Source organism: Bactrocera neohumeralis, chromosome 3, assembly GCF_024586455.1.
Source record: "Bactrocera neohumeralis isolate Rockhampton chromosome 3, APGP_CSIRO_Bneo_wtdbg2-racon-allhic-juicebox.fasta_v2, whole genome shotgun sequence".
Classification (NCBI taxonomy): domain Eukaryota; kingdom Metazoa; phylum Arthropoda; class Insecta; order Diptera; family Tephritidae; genus Bactrocera; species Bactrocera neohumeralis.
In genome coordinates this window covers 28,716,193-28,729,075 of record NC_065920.1, presented here as the reverse complement: position 1 = coordinate 28,729,075, position 12,883 = coordinate 28,716,193, and the positions used below count along the sequence as shown (strand labels likewise).

Below are 12,883 nucleotides of genomic sequence, written 5' to 3'. Positions count from 1 at the left end.
GCTGCTGCAATCACCTTGTGGAAACGACGTTCGCCAACGGATATGTCAGTACAAATGGATAGAGCGTTGAAGGTGCTCTCAGTAAATTCTGTGAAGCCGACCCAGTTAGCTTTGTTATAGTTAACGAAGGTGTGGTTGTCCACAGAAACAAAATCGGGAGGTTTCTCGATCGAAATAATTATAGGCAGATGGTCTGATGCGAGAGTTAGCATAGGTCGCCGGGTTATGCTATTTATCAGACCACCACTAGCAATGGTAATATCGGGCGAGCTATTACAGGTGTCAATAACTCTGATGGGGGCTTCGTCATTTATTCTGTAGAATGTCAAATCGTCAATCTGTTCCGCCAGCTCCATTCCCCTACGATCGTTTGACAGGTAAGAATGCCAAAGACCATGGTGTGCGTTAAAGACACCTAGTACCAAACGGTTTTCACCACGAAGTAGCGCACCTTTATTCGGGTGATACACTGTAGGGCAACATGTAACTGGGCGGATGTACATATATATTAAATATTTCGAGCTCGACATCGCCTGACCGGATAGCTGTACCCTGACATTCTAGGGTAGTATCTCTGCGGTCAATGTCTTCATCGATTAGACGATACTGCACGGTGTCGTGCAATATGAAGGCTAGGCCACCACCATTATCTCGCTCGCGATCCTTACATAAAACGTTGAAACTCAGAAGATCTGAGCGGCTGTTTAACTTTTTTTTGGACTGCAGCTATCGATACGCGCTCCCGGTTCATAAGTGCAACTATCTCCTCGATCTTACTCTGGTCGCGGGTGTTCGTGGGTGATCCTGGGGGTGAGGGAGTGCCGTGTAGGTGGTGTTATACAGCTAACCCGCAGGGGCGGTTGTCGCGCTGTAGTGCTGCTTGGGGCCTCTTAACTCGTAGGAGGATACGGAGCAACCCTGCTGCAAGGCATTGCTCTAATGACGACAAGCAAAGATTAACACTGACTGATCCAAACGGGGTTAGATCGCCGAAAAAACAGCTCTTGGCTGGATAAAATCCGGGTCGATTCCGGTGCGTAGAACCAAGTTCAAGTTGGTTGTCATCGAAGTCATCTAATGCACAATAAACAGGTTGTTTCGACGGGGTGTGAGCTTAGGGAGATAGTTATTAGATGAGTGGGATTCATTGACCATGCAATGAGGTAGTTGGAGTCATGCGGTGGGTATTTGATATGTCAATTCTGCAGAGCTACGAGTTTAATCTGCTACAATATTCAGAGCAAATTTGCGCATTGCGTCCAATTATGTTGCTGTTGTTGTTGTAGTGGCAGAATGACAGTCCTTGGCTGGATAAAAGGCCGAGTCCGTTCCGGTTATGTAGACCCGACTACCAAGGGTTGTTACTTCGGTCTAAAACGAAGCTATGATACCCTTTACAAGTGCATTTCTTAGAGCATAAAAGATAATAAAAAGATTTCTTCTTTCTTTTCTTCTTGATTAATAGGTCAGTTTTTATGGTAGCTACATACATACATATATGCTACAGCAGTCCGATCTGAATAATTTCTTTGAAGATTGTAGCTATACCTTATATAATAATCTATGTTAAATTTCGTAAAGATACAAAAGATCTCCATACTATGTAGGTATGGATTTTGTTCAGTCAGTTTGCTATATGTAATGGTTCGATATCAGCGATTCCGTAAAATGAGCACCTTCTATGGGGGAAAATAACGTGTGCGAAATTTCAGATCGATATATTGAAAAGTGAAGGGCTAGATATAGACAGAAAGGCCGAGAAATTCCCCATTACCAACATTCCTCAAAGACGGAACTTCCAAACAAAATCTATTCCTATACCTGATATGAGAACGTTGCAATTCACTCCTGTCCGACAACTCTAAGAATACATTTTAAATACTCCTTATGGCCACGCCCTCGTATGTATATGGACAGCTACCTCAGCCGGTCAAAAACACTGCGACGGTGAGTGTTCGGTATAAGGAATTTAACTGTTTACTTACATATGTATGTACACTCGTGGCCACGCAAACCTTACCACTTAATTTTTCAAGTATTGTGCGTATTTGACTATATTTTATAGCGGTACTTTTTGCGGTATAGAAATTTTTTATTTGGAAATAAGTTAATGACATGTTATTAATCAAAAATATTAAAAATTAAAAACAAAACACATTCAGCTATAGATAAATCAGTTGAGAGCTTTACAAAATGAGCTCGAAATGTAAGAGACTGATATGCGATGAAAAAATGATATTTTTTTTTTTATTTTTTTTTATTTATTTTTTTTTTTTTTTTTTTTTATTTTTTTTTTTTATTTTTTTTATTTATTTTTTTTTTTTTTTATTTATTTTTTTTATTTATTTATTTTTTTTTATTTATTTATTTATTTTTTTTATTTTATTTTTTTATTTGAAATTAATATTATATTTTATTTATTTATTTTCTTTTGAAACACGAAGTTTAGTAGGTGTATCACTTTAAAAACAATAAAATCGGCCGTTTTGTATAAGCACAGAAAAGCTAATTTGTGTTTTACTCATTAAACGTAATAAATTAAGAACTATAATTATAATTATAATTTAGTTTACTTATGCACACTAAAAACATAAAAAAAAAATAAAATTGAAGAAATCCTGACCGAACGAAAAAGTCCGAAAAAAAATTTAAGAAAGTATAGTGGTAAGGTTTGCGTGGCCACGAGTGTATAAATTTTATATGGTCTCCGGGTTCTTGTGGGTATTACAAACTTCATGACAAACTAAATATACCCTGTGTAGGGTATAAAAAAAAACAAACATCTGTCATATTAATAAAACTTTATTTGCTACTCTTTCTTCTATATTTAATATATGTATGTAAGTATATGTATATGCAATATAAGTATATATGTATACGTAGGTCATTGTTTCTGTACAATATGTGAAAAAAGATGCAAGATTCATACATAACTGTTATAACATCTATTATGTCTGTACGTGTACGGGTGTTTGTGTGGTTGTGTATTTTTAATTTATGTATATCGTGTATACAGCGAGCATTATATACCCAAAATATACAACAAAATATATAGGTACAATGCATATGCAAATGTAAACATACATATTTATACATATGTATGTATATAAGTATGTGTGTCAATTAACTGCCACACAGAATATAACTAAAATTAAACAAAATAAGATATTCTCATGGTTTTTAGCCGCTAATACATTTTAACAACAACTTAAAAGGCCTAAAAATACATATGTATGTAAGTCCTGCAGTAGCGACTTAAGAAGCCTTTGCCTAAGTAGCGCAATTAAACAATTTAATATTTTTACTTGGTCTGCATGTCAGCTATGTGAGTTTAACTTGGTGCAAGTGCGCTTATTAACATATTACGAGAAAAAAATCATGGAAAACCCTCTGAATATACATACAATTATGCATGTAGATGTGTAAGTACGCACTTGTTCATTTTGCAGCTGTTTGACTTTGCAGTTAACCATTACTGTTATTTTTAAATATGAAATTCGCTTGCCAAATATCCAGAGAGGAATTTTCAAAAGTTTTAAATCACACACAATGTCAATATATGTATACTTATACCGTTTTTCAACGTTCAACTGGACTTGCAGATTTGTTTACTTTCGGAAGTGCTGCTGCTCACTGCCCCCGGTGCTAGCGAGTGCTAGCGTTAATTGCTTTTTCATTGATATCCTTATTCAAACTCCATTAAAAATAAACTTTCGAATCCAAAATAAATCGGATGCATCTTTGCAATTAAAGAATCCACATTCTTCTCGCTCATAATGTGCAGAATAGCGTGTAGCTGCACATATGGAAATTCGCATGAATCGCGCGCAAATAAATTAAGGAAAGCTAGTATCTTACAATGCAAGCTAAACTATTCATAAATATGTTTGCATAGTATATGTGTATGTGAAAAATTTCCAAAAAAAAATAATAATATTTACAAATAGGCTGCAAATTGTAACAATAGTTGTTTTTGTGTTGTTTGTGTATGCACGTATTGGTTTGCCAGACAAGCACCAAGCTCGGCATTAAATTCCCACAACAGCCGGTTATACATTAACCGGAAATTATCCGGTCAAGGGGCTGGTATTTCGCGGATCTAACCTCGTTTGGATGGTTAAGTATGGCGAATCTTGATTTCTGTAACTACTGCTCAGCGCTTAGCTGCTCAAACACACACAATAATAACGCTTTCCATGTTGACATTCTTAGTGGAAAAGTTCCTGCCTGTTGTAGCGAGACGCTTTAGTGTAACGATGATGAGTAGTTGTGTGTGTTTGTTGCCGATGTGGCTGCCGCATTGCTGTTATCCATACTGGCCATGATTGAGCTGACCAGATCAGCTGGGGCGGCGTTCGGCGGTTTGCTTATCGCACCAACCTTGATGATTTTGTGGTGTGTCTTCCGTTCAACTTGTTGTTGTTCTGTAGCGCCCGTTGACGCCACTCTTATGTTGACGCTACTGTTATTGCTCTTTGCTTTAAGTGACGCCTGCGGCACTATTACTACGGTTCGCGTCGTTTGATGGTTGCTGGTACTTGCCAGAGGTGTAGCTAACAATATTGTTTTGTTTTCCAGTTGGACTATTGGTGGCGGCGGTGGTAAAGCTGGCGTTATTTCCGGCGGCAATGGTGGGAAAGTCGCCCCAGCTTTTGCTGTCACGATCGGTAACGCCGTAGCTGCTGTTGCTACTGCTGTGTGTGGTGGTGCATCTTCTCTGAGTTCTTCGGAGACTGTAACCTCTTCTTCATGATCGATCACCAGTTGCGGTGGACAAATTGTTCCTGGTTCAGTTATGACTGAAAGTATGTTTACGTGGTCCGCGGTTTGAGCAGGTAGTGTGCTTTGTGTCACTGTTGTTACGCCTGTGCTAAACAAGGTCTCGGTTGCATAGTTTGTGGGGCGTGGTACGTTGGTCGGCAGTGATTGCACCGACTGAGGCATTTGTGGCGGCAGCGGTGATGGTGATTGTGGTTGAACGTTTGATTTTGCTGTCTTGGCGTTGGGAGTGTTGGTGATAGCAGAAGCGGTGGTGGATGAGGAGAGAGCAGAAGGCTCATCGGATATTATTTGTACTTGAATTTTGATCTCGGGTTGCTTTTGATTCAGGCTGTTAACGTAAGCCTCACGATGTGTAAAGGGCGTTTGAGGCACAAGTGGCAAGGGTGTTGCAGGCACTGTCGGCTCCGGCAGTTTGGGTATCTTTTGTGTAGCGGATGACGTGGACGCAACCGTTGCTGCCGTTAAAATAGTTGGCGTTTGAGGTGTCATTACCTTTAGTATTTCGCTGTTTGATTTTTTCACATTTTGTGCACTTGGTGTACTGGTTGGTGTTTGTGATTTTGCAACTGTGTTTAAGAAAGTATTTTTGGGTTGTGTATCATTTGGTATGTCGCCATTAGAATTAAATTTATGCGTCAAAGAACTGCTGATGTTGTTCGTGCTGCTTCGTCGTTCCTGTTTCATAGCCTCTGTGTTATCTGTATTATCCTTGGACTCTTTACGCTTTTTCACGTGCTTCTCAGCAGACGAAGCATCCGTAGCAGTAGCGCTAGTGTTGCTCGCGCCGCTGCTGTCGGTCTTCGTGGTGGTGGGCACATTTTCTTCTTCATTGCTTGCCGCCATTGACTTGTGTAACTTATGTTCCAACACCATTTTGCGCATATCGATTCTGGCATCGTCTCGCACGGCTTTCCGTTTACGGCTTGTGGTGGACCCACATTCCGAACCATCCTTTGAGTTTGAGTCCTCCGTGCCACTCTCGCTGGAACGTCGTTCTTTGCCGTCGATGTCAGTTAGTTTTGTCTTCTTTGCTTTACCATCATGAGACCGTTTACATGGTGTGCGCTTGCCGCCATGATGCTCATCTTGTGATATGGGATGGGGCAGCAGCGTCTGCTTCTCTTTATAGTGGGGTGGCTCTGCCAACACTGGATTATTCTTTTCATTGATTACCTCCTGACCTGGATAATACTGACGCAAACGTAAGTGCCAAGCTGTGGACATAATAAATAGTTAACATTTATTAGTTAAAAGGAAATTTAAATGTAAGAATTAATACTTCTGTGAAGGTTTTCAAATGTCGTTTTTCAGTATAAATTAGAACGAGACCAGAATAAAAACAGTCGAAATATTAAAGGTAGTGAATACATTACAGATTTAAAAATTACAAGAGAACTATATATTTATGAATGTGATTTATTTGGGCCACTAGTTGTGATTTTGACCTGAACGACGGTAGTTGCTGTTGTTGTGTTAGCGGCTGAAAGCATTTCAAAAAGTATTTAGGTTCACATTCCTTGGCCAAATTGGAATTGAGGTCCGCTAAGGTTATCGAGACCAGATTGTAAACAGGTGGTTGTTGTTATTGTAATGGTTACTCAAACCCTGTTTGGCAAGAAAGGCGTCATTTAATTTTCAACCAAATCCTCTAACGAGAAACCCATGAAAAGATGCAGTCGGACCATAGGGAAAAGATTCCGAGATGAGTTGCCTTCATAGGGCAAGTAAAGGTTTAAATCATGCAAGATACTCATTACAGGCTGGCCATAGATTAGGTATGTTGGGTCGATTCTGCATAAGTAGAAGTTTAACCCGCTACAGTACCAGAACTAATTGGCTCAGGGGTCACTCTAGATTCGCGTGGCAGCTCGAGCTCTACTTCTACTATGGGTGGTAGGTCGACTTAAAGTAAGTCGTTTTCTGGAAGAGATTTGATGAACCAGGAGAAAAAAGGATGTAATTTCGGTGCCACCACCATCACTCGCGAAATCTCGATGCCTGCATAGAACACTATAGTTAATTTCTTATAGAAATAATGGGATCAGCTCATTAACTTAACAACATAACTAGGTTAAGTTACGTTAAAACTTCGATCGTAAAAGGGATCTCACTTGATTGATTGATAAACGAGGAATGCACCGCGACCTTAGGTCTATTGAGCCCTCTTCTAAACCACAAAGGCCCACCTAGCCCCTGCATATTGATAAAGTCCAATATTCTGCTGCGTGCTAGCGAAGCGATGTGATCCCTATTTGGAAACATGAATCGAAAGGCTATACAGGCAATTAGCAGGTCTCCCGGGTTTTCAGGCTCCCTGGTTACTTGGTAAGCTCTATAAGTTTTCTCCTACCTGCAGCCGACTGAATTTTTAATGTTACCGCTTGAATGCCTATCGGACAATGTTAGTAAGCATTGAGGAGAGTACACAATATTTATCTTATCTTATCTTAGTAAGAACTCCCACGATTGCGACAAAATGAACTTTACTAAAGACAAGTAGTTCAGTAGATCTCCTACGTTCCTCAGGAGCGGGTCGTTAAACAACTCCTGCTAAGCGCATGCGAAAAACCTAACTTAATTAGACAATAAACAATATTTATGACTCACCAATACTGGTAACTGCTGTAACCGTCCGAAATTGGTGTATAATATTTCTCGGCAAAAAGTATATGTCATTATCACATAGCTGTATGCGAGAGTAACGAATTCCCTCACGACGCAATTGATTTAGCTTCGCATCCTCAATCCACTGCACACATTGCGATATTGGGGGTTCATGCAAATCAAGCTGTAACATCTCCACCAAGTAGTTAAAGTCTTGAGCAGCAAACGCCACCACGTCTTTAGTGATACGATTGTTATTATATGGTTGGCCACAATGTACCGCTTTAAGTATACCTATAATAAGTTAGGTTATTAGAGGTGCAATAAGGAAATAACAATGCAACATATACTAACCCACAGCAGCAGTGGTATTTCGTTCATGACCATGCCCAACATGATCTGCATGCGCTTTGGTGCGATCTTCAATCATGGTCTCCCGTGCTTCCGACAATCGTGGAAGATACTGCAGATTGCGTAGCTCATTTATACGTGTACTAAAAGAATAGTTAAACAAATTATATTGTTGCTGGTTGAGATGTTATAGCAGAAATTTACCGTTGGCGTTTCATTGGCGTTTTACTATTCAGTTCAGCTGTAGGCACTAATTGCTCTCCCGCGCGCACCCACAATATTGGTCCATCATTAGAAAGACGAGGATCAGTTTGCAAAATAGAATATGATCCCCAAGGCATGGTCTGAAAGAGTTCAAAAAATATTTTAATTTATTTGTTATTAATAAGAATCAAAGATGCCATTACCTTCTTAAGAAATGGATTCGACTCAATGCGGCCCAATAAGTCGGGAAAATATCCACCCACTTCCTCGTGCACCTTACCAACTAAACTTATTTGATGCAATGGTCCATAACGAAACGTTCCTTGAGAATAATTTCGCACCACCTATGAAGATAAGCCAAACAATAAAGAAAAGCAATATATGAAGGATTCTTCTTACAAACCTGCTCATTGTATTGCGACATTGTACAAGTTTCAATATCGGAATTTCTCCCCAGAACACCAGCTTTTACCGTCAACGTTGAGTAATTCTCCGCCATGTGTTCCAATAGATCGGGTAGATAACGTGCAGCATCGTGCACTATTCCCATAACATGCAAGGCATATCCCTGATCGTCTTCTGCAAAGCAAACATCGAAAAACTCCTCCACCAACTCTTCCATTTGTTCCGGCGTTAATTGGTTCAATTCGTCCTGATACAAATGTACCACGGAGGCGCCACCATTTGGATGCACTTCCACTTCAAATAATCGTCCATATTTCAAATGTTCCAATCCTTGAGGTGGACGTTCAAGCCGCCTTCGTGGGGTACTTATAGAGAATGGCTCACTCTGCTGAAACTGTGTTCCAATACTGGCACGGCGTATCTTTGAACGTTTGTAGCATTTAGAACAATCGCGGCTGCGCGAAGATGACGATGTCGATGTAGACGCCGAAGCTGAAGTGGACGAAGATGAATGCTTCGTAGTTGAGGTTGTTGATGACGTTGAATTTTTGCGATGGTAACTACTACTTGATGAGGAGGATTTCCGTGCACTCGAATTATTTGAATTTATAGTCGATGAATGTGCACTGCTACCAGATGGTTTTGATATCGGAGTGGTTTTTAATGGATGTGAGATCGAGCTACTATCATTAGTTTTTTCTGCTTTAGACTCTTTTGTTGCAGCACCCATGACCGGTTCACTGCTAAAATTCAGCTGACGTGAAACATCGTCGCGAGTTTTTACTACAGAACTATAAATGATGTCATCGCCGGCTGAGGCCCCACTCATTGCATTCCCATTGTATTCGGTTTTAACTTTTTCTATCACAGTTATATCAGTTTTTAAAGGTGATATTGATTTTTCAGTTTTAATGGTATTGGAATTTATCTCGCCGATACCGTTAGGTAATTTATGTATTGCAACATCATTATTCGTAGCAACGAACTCGGAAGAGGCCTTTTTATCGTCCATTACGTCTTCCTCTTTTTCGATTTTTATATTATTAGGTATTACATCAGTTGTTGTTGATGGGTTAGGTTCATTATCCATTTTCATGTTATGTGGGAGCATTTCAGTTTGTTTATTTTCAGGTTCTTTCATTTCCATTTTGACTGTATTCCCGATTGGAGGAGTAATTTTCTCTGTTTCAATTTGCATTGAATTGTTTTTCTCTGCTTCGGTTTTTGTAGATGACAACTTTTCTTGGGGTGTGAGACTAAATTCTTTTCCACTCACAATGCTATTTGATCGACCGTTCGATTTTGTACAACTTGTATGACTTCCGCGACTACTATCTGAACTACGTCGCCTATGCTCGTTCAAGGAACTTGCCGAAGATGTTGCTGAGAGTGACTGTTACATTATAAAAATATATGGTAATTAGGAAATTATATACATATATATTATTATAACAATCTACCTTATCTTTGTCTTTTTCACGTTTAGATGATACACTGGAGGATGTGGTAGGCTTAGGCTTCTCGTGCTTATTGCTGCCTTCTTTAATTTTATCACTGTTACTACCGGAAGAATTATGAGATCTCGAATGCAAACTATGCTCCTTGCTGGAACGTTCTTTGGTAGAGTTTTTATCCCGATTTCGTTCTCGTTCCCGATCTCTATCTTTATCACGTATTTTGTCCTTGTTACGGTCTCGGGCCTTATCACGATCCCTGTCGCGTTCTCTATCTCGATCACGATCCCGATTACGTTCTTTATCTTTTTCGCGGTCACGTTCACGGTCCTTTTCTTTCTTTTTCTTTTTATGATTTTTATCTGTAATGATATATATGTACATAGTTATATCCAATTAATTAAATTCATGTAAGATTTCAAATTACCTCTTTCAATGCGACTTCTCATATCAACTTCCGTGGCGTTTATTGAACCTCCAGTTATTAGTGGTTGTGTATCGTTTTTTGCTGCCATTGGATTTTTTTGCTCTTCCGCTGCACCTTGCACAACATTTTCAACTGTTATATTCTTTACACCATTGTTTGCAATATTTAACTGCCCGTTTACAGGTTCTTGCAATTTCACCTGTGTTGATTTTTCTTTGTTTTCCTGTAGCGGCACAGTAATTTTAGCGCCACTTTCAATGTTTTCACATTGCATGGTTATTGCCTTTGCATTTATAGTTTCTATATTTTCCATTTGTTTTTATATTTCTGTATACGCATTTATAATGAAAGCTGTTTACTCTTCCACCTTGTTCATAGGTAAATTCTATAATTTGTAAATATACACGCAAGCCGTACGAGAGTTAAGAACAAAAAATCGATGAGTTTACCGCCACTACGTTTCTTTTTTCTCGGTCCGTATTTCTTTCTGCTGCTGCGCTTTTCACTGCGTAGTTTTTCAAAGCGCCAATATCGGGAACTCGGACGTGAGCGTTAACACGACGATATAAAACAATTCGCTACCCGTTTGACACCTCCGCTTGCCAAATAAAAATGCCACATGCAATACAACCACAGTTCTTTGTAATTACTTGCGCAAAAAATAGATTGAACTAACTACAACATATCTTTGGGATTTTCTCCCCACCAATAATTGCAGCTGAACTTATTTGTTCGAGAATTCTTTAATGCATTTGCGGCTGCTATGGCCCTATGATGCCGTACGTATGCGCTGCGTTGCTATAACTTCTGCTACGACCTCTGCTGCTGCATTGAATTGTTTTCGTTTTTGTGCCGCTGCTGATTCAGTGGCGCAAAATACTACAACAGTTTATTGCACCGAGAGATTAGTTATTTTAGAATTCTTATTATAAAATGAATCTATACACTTTTCACCAAACTCATATGCTAATTTTATGTCTTTTACATATTTTTTAAACAATTTTCCACACGTTTTTCGCACATCAACACAATTTCTTGACCACGAACTTACGAAGCAAACTGCGATGTTCGGGTCACGTAGTTGGTATGCCCAGGATTGCATTTTTATGAAACCGAATACCCATAAATACTTTAAAACCAGTGGTGAATTTGATTAGATCAGATATTTATATGAAATCTTTTAAAATAATTTATTTATGGTAATTATTTTCTTTTAACTTTTTCTTTGATTTAAAAGTGTAATTAGTGTAATTGTAATGTAAGATGACAACAAACACTGCTATTTGCGTCTTACTTTGAAGATATTCTCGACAATACGACATTTGTACAATTTGATTAAATAAATTGGAAAGATATCAGAGTCAGAGAGAAAAGACCCTATTTCATACAATGATGTCAAATAATGTATTTTTCTACAGCAGGCATTTAAATAAAAATAAACGGTACAGAAATTGTTAAAATCACAATACTACTGTGGCAATACTGTAGTGGTGAAAAAGTGGAGTATGTAGTGCGATGGGTGCGCGAGATTTCGAAGAAATTATTTAATGTATTTTTATTACAAATTCAATCGAACAAAAGTTGAGATTATTATATTAAGTTAAGAAAAAGTATTTTTATACATTTAAGTTTGATATGTAAATCGTAACGTTGGATTATACGTCGCATCGATATTTTCTCGGTTAATGAGTTCACCCAACGTCCATCTACATGCGTAAATATGTGTGTGCTTCTCTCATATCACAACCTTCTTCAAATGTAGCAGCAGTAGCAGTAGCAACACAACAATTTTGCCATTTATAAATATCCATCTTGGGTCGTAGACGGTCGGGCTGCGGATATAGCAAATCAAGAGCAATAAAAAGCAACGTCCAAAAACATTACTTTCATGGTGCAAGTGTGTTTGTGAGTCTCATTTACAAAAATTTCATCATTCGCGTATTGTTGTTAATTTCTACTTAAACACCTATTATAAGCAACCAATTGAAATCAATGCTGTATGTTTGTAGTAAGGTGATCGTGGCCGACATCTCCTTAGAAACCAACGTCGGGTCGGTTACTCTGTGAGACCTCGAAGTAAAAATTTGTGTGTTTGTGTCATACATACCATTCCTTAGTTCCATAAAGCAACCGGTCAACAATTAGTATTTTGTAATTAATGTTCTGCATACATATACGTAATAATGGAGCGCAAATTGTGAATTATAAAATATTACAAATACGTGTTGTGACAATACACTTGTGAACCGGCATAAACAAACGGATTGCAAGGAGCAATCACAACATGTAGTTGAATTGCAGAAAATGCGTTAATATTTGTGCATGTTCCCTTCACGATGATGTCAATGCAACAAGCTATCAGGTGAGTTTCGCATGGCAAGAGGGGTTTTATCATATACATATGTATATATGTACATATGTACATCGCTAAGTTCATTTCTTTATTTTTTCTTGTTTTTCCAAACTCCAAAGTTAAACGAAAATGGCCTTATGGTTGTTTATCTTATCTCTATTAAGAAACATAATTCGACTAGTACACAGACAAACTATGTATGCACTTCTGTATCTACATTTCAAGACTTACTAATCGTGCTAATTTTTAATTACGTTCATGCTACTAATCGCAAAATTATCTATCCACAATTATTTTTAAGTC

General features: G+C 38.4%; 2 protein-coding genes and 1 long non-coding RNA gene across 3 annotated transcripts in view; 2 read left to right on the top strand and 1 right to left on the bottom strand.

Moving 5' to 3' along the window:
• The first annotated feature begins 1,987 nt into the window (after positions 1-1,987).
• On the top strand, positions 1,988-2,305 carry LOC126752797 (uncharacterized). Its single transcript, XR_007666041.1, has 2 exons — positions 1,988-2,106; positions 2,185-2,305. It is a non-coding gene; the product is annotated as an uncharacterized LOC126752797 (long non-coding RNA).
• Positions 2,306-2,784: 479 nt separating this feature from the next.
• LOC126752780 (uncharacterized) lies at positions 2,785-11,294 on the bottom strand. Its single transcript, XM_050463758.1, has 8 exons — positions 10,228-11,294; positions 9,807-10,162; positions 8,345-9,739; positions 8,145-8,285; positions 7,942-8,081; positions 7,741-7,880; positions 7,390-7,680; positions 2,785-5,996 (listed from the first exon to the last, which is right to left on the bottom strand). The coding sequence occupies exons 1-8, from the start codon at positions 10,538-10,540 to the stop codon at positions 4,246-4,248; spliced, it is 4,527 nt and encodes a 1,508-aa protein (XP_050319715.1). The 5' UTR covers positions 10,541-11,294; the 3' UTR covers positions 2,785-4,245.
• Positions 11,295-11,718: 424 nt separating this feature from the next.
• The window catches only part of LOC126752787 (uncharacterized), a 33,435-nt gene continuing 32,270 nt past the window's right edge, over positions 11,719-12,883 (top strand). The window contains exon 1 of the mRNA XM_050463768.1: positions 11,719-12,589. The gene's annotated coding sequence lies outside the window, so the exon portion shown is untranslated. The remainder of the gene's footprint in view (positions 12,590-12,883) is intronic.

Coding starts and splice junctions, on each gene's coding strand:
- LOC126752780 (XM_050463758.1), bottom strand. CDS start 10,540: ATGGAAAATATAGAAACTATAAATGCAAAGGCAATAACCATGCAATGT. Junction 8,286..8,344: donor TGTCGCAATACAATGAGCAG/GTTTGTAAGAAG, acceptor TTATCTTCATAG/GTGGTGCGAAATTATTCTCA. Junction 8,082..8,144: donor CGAATCCATTTCTTAAGAAG/GTAATGGCATCT, acceptor GAACTCTTTCAG/ACCATGCCTTGGGGATCATA.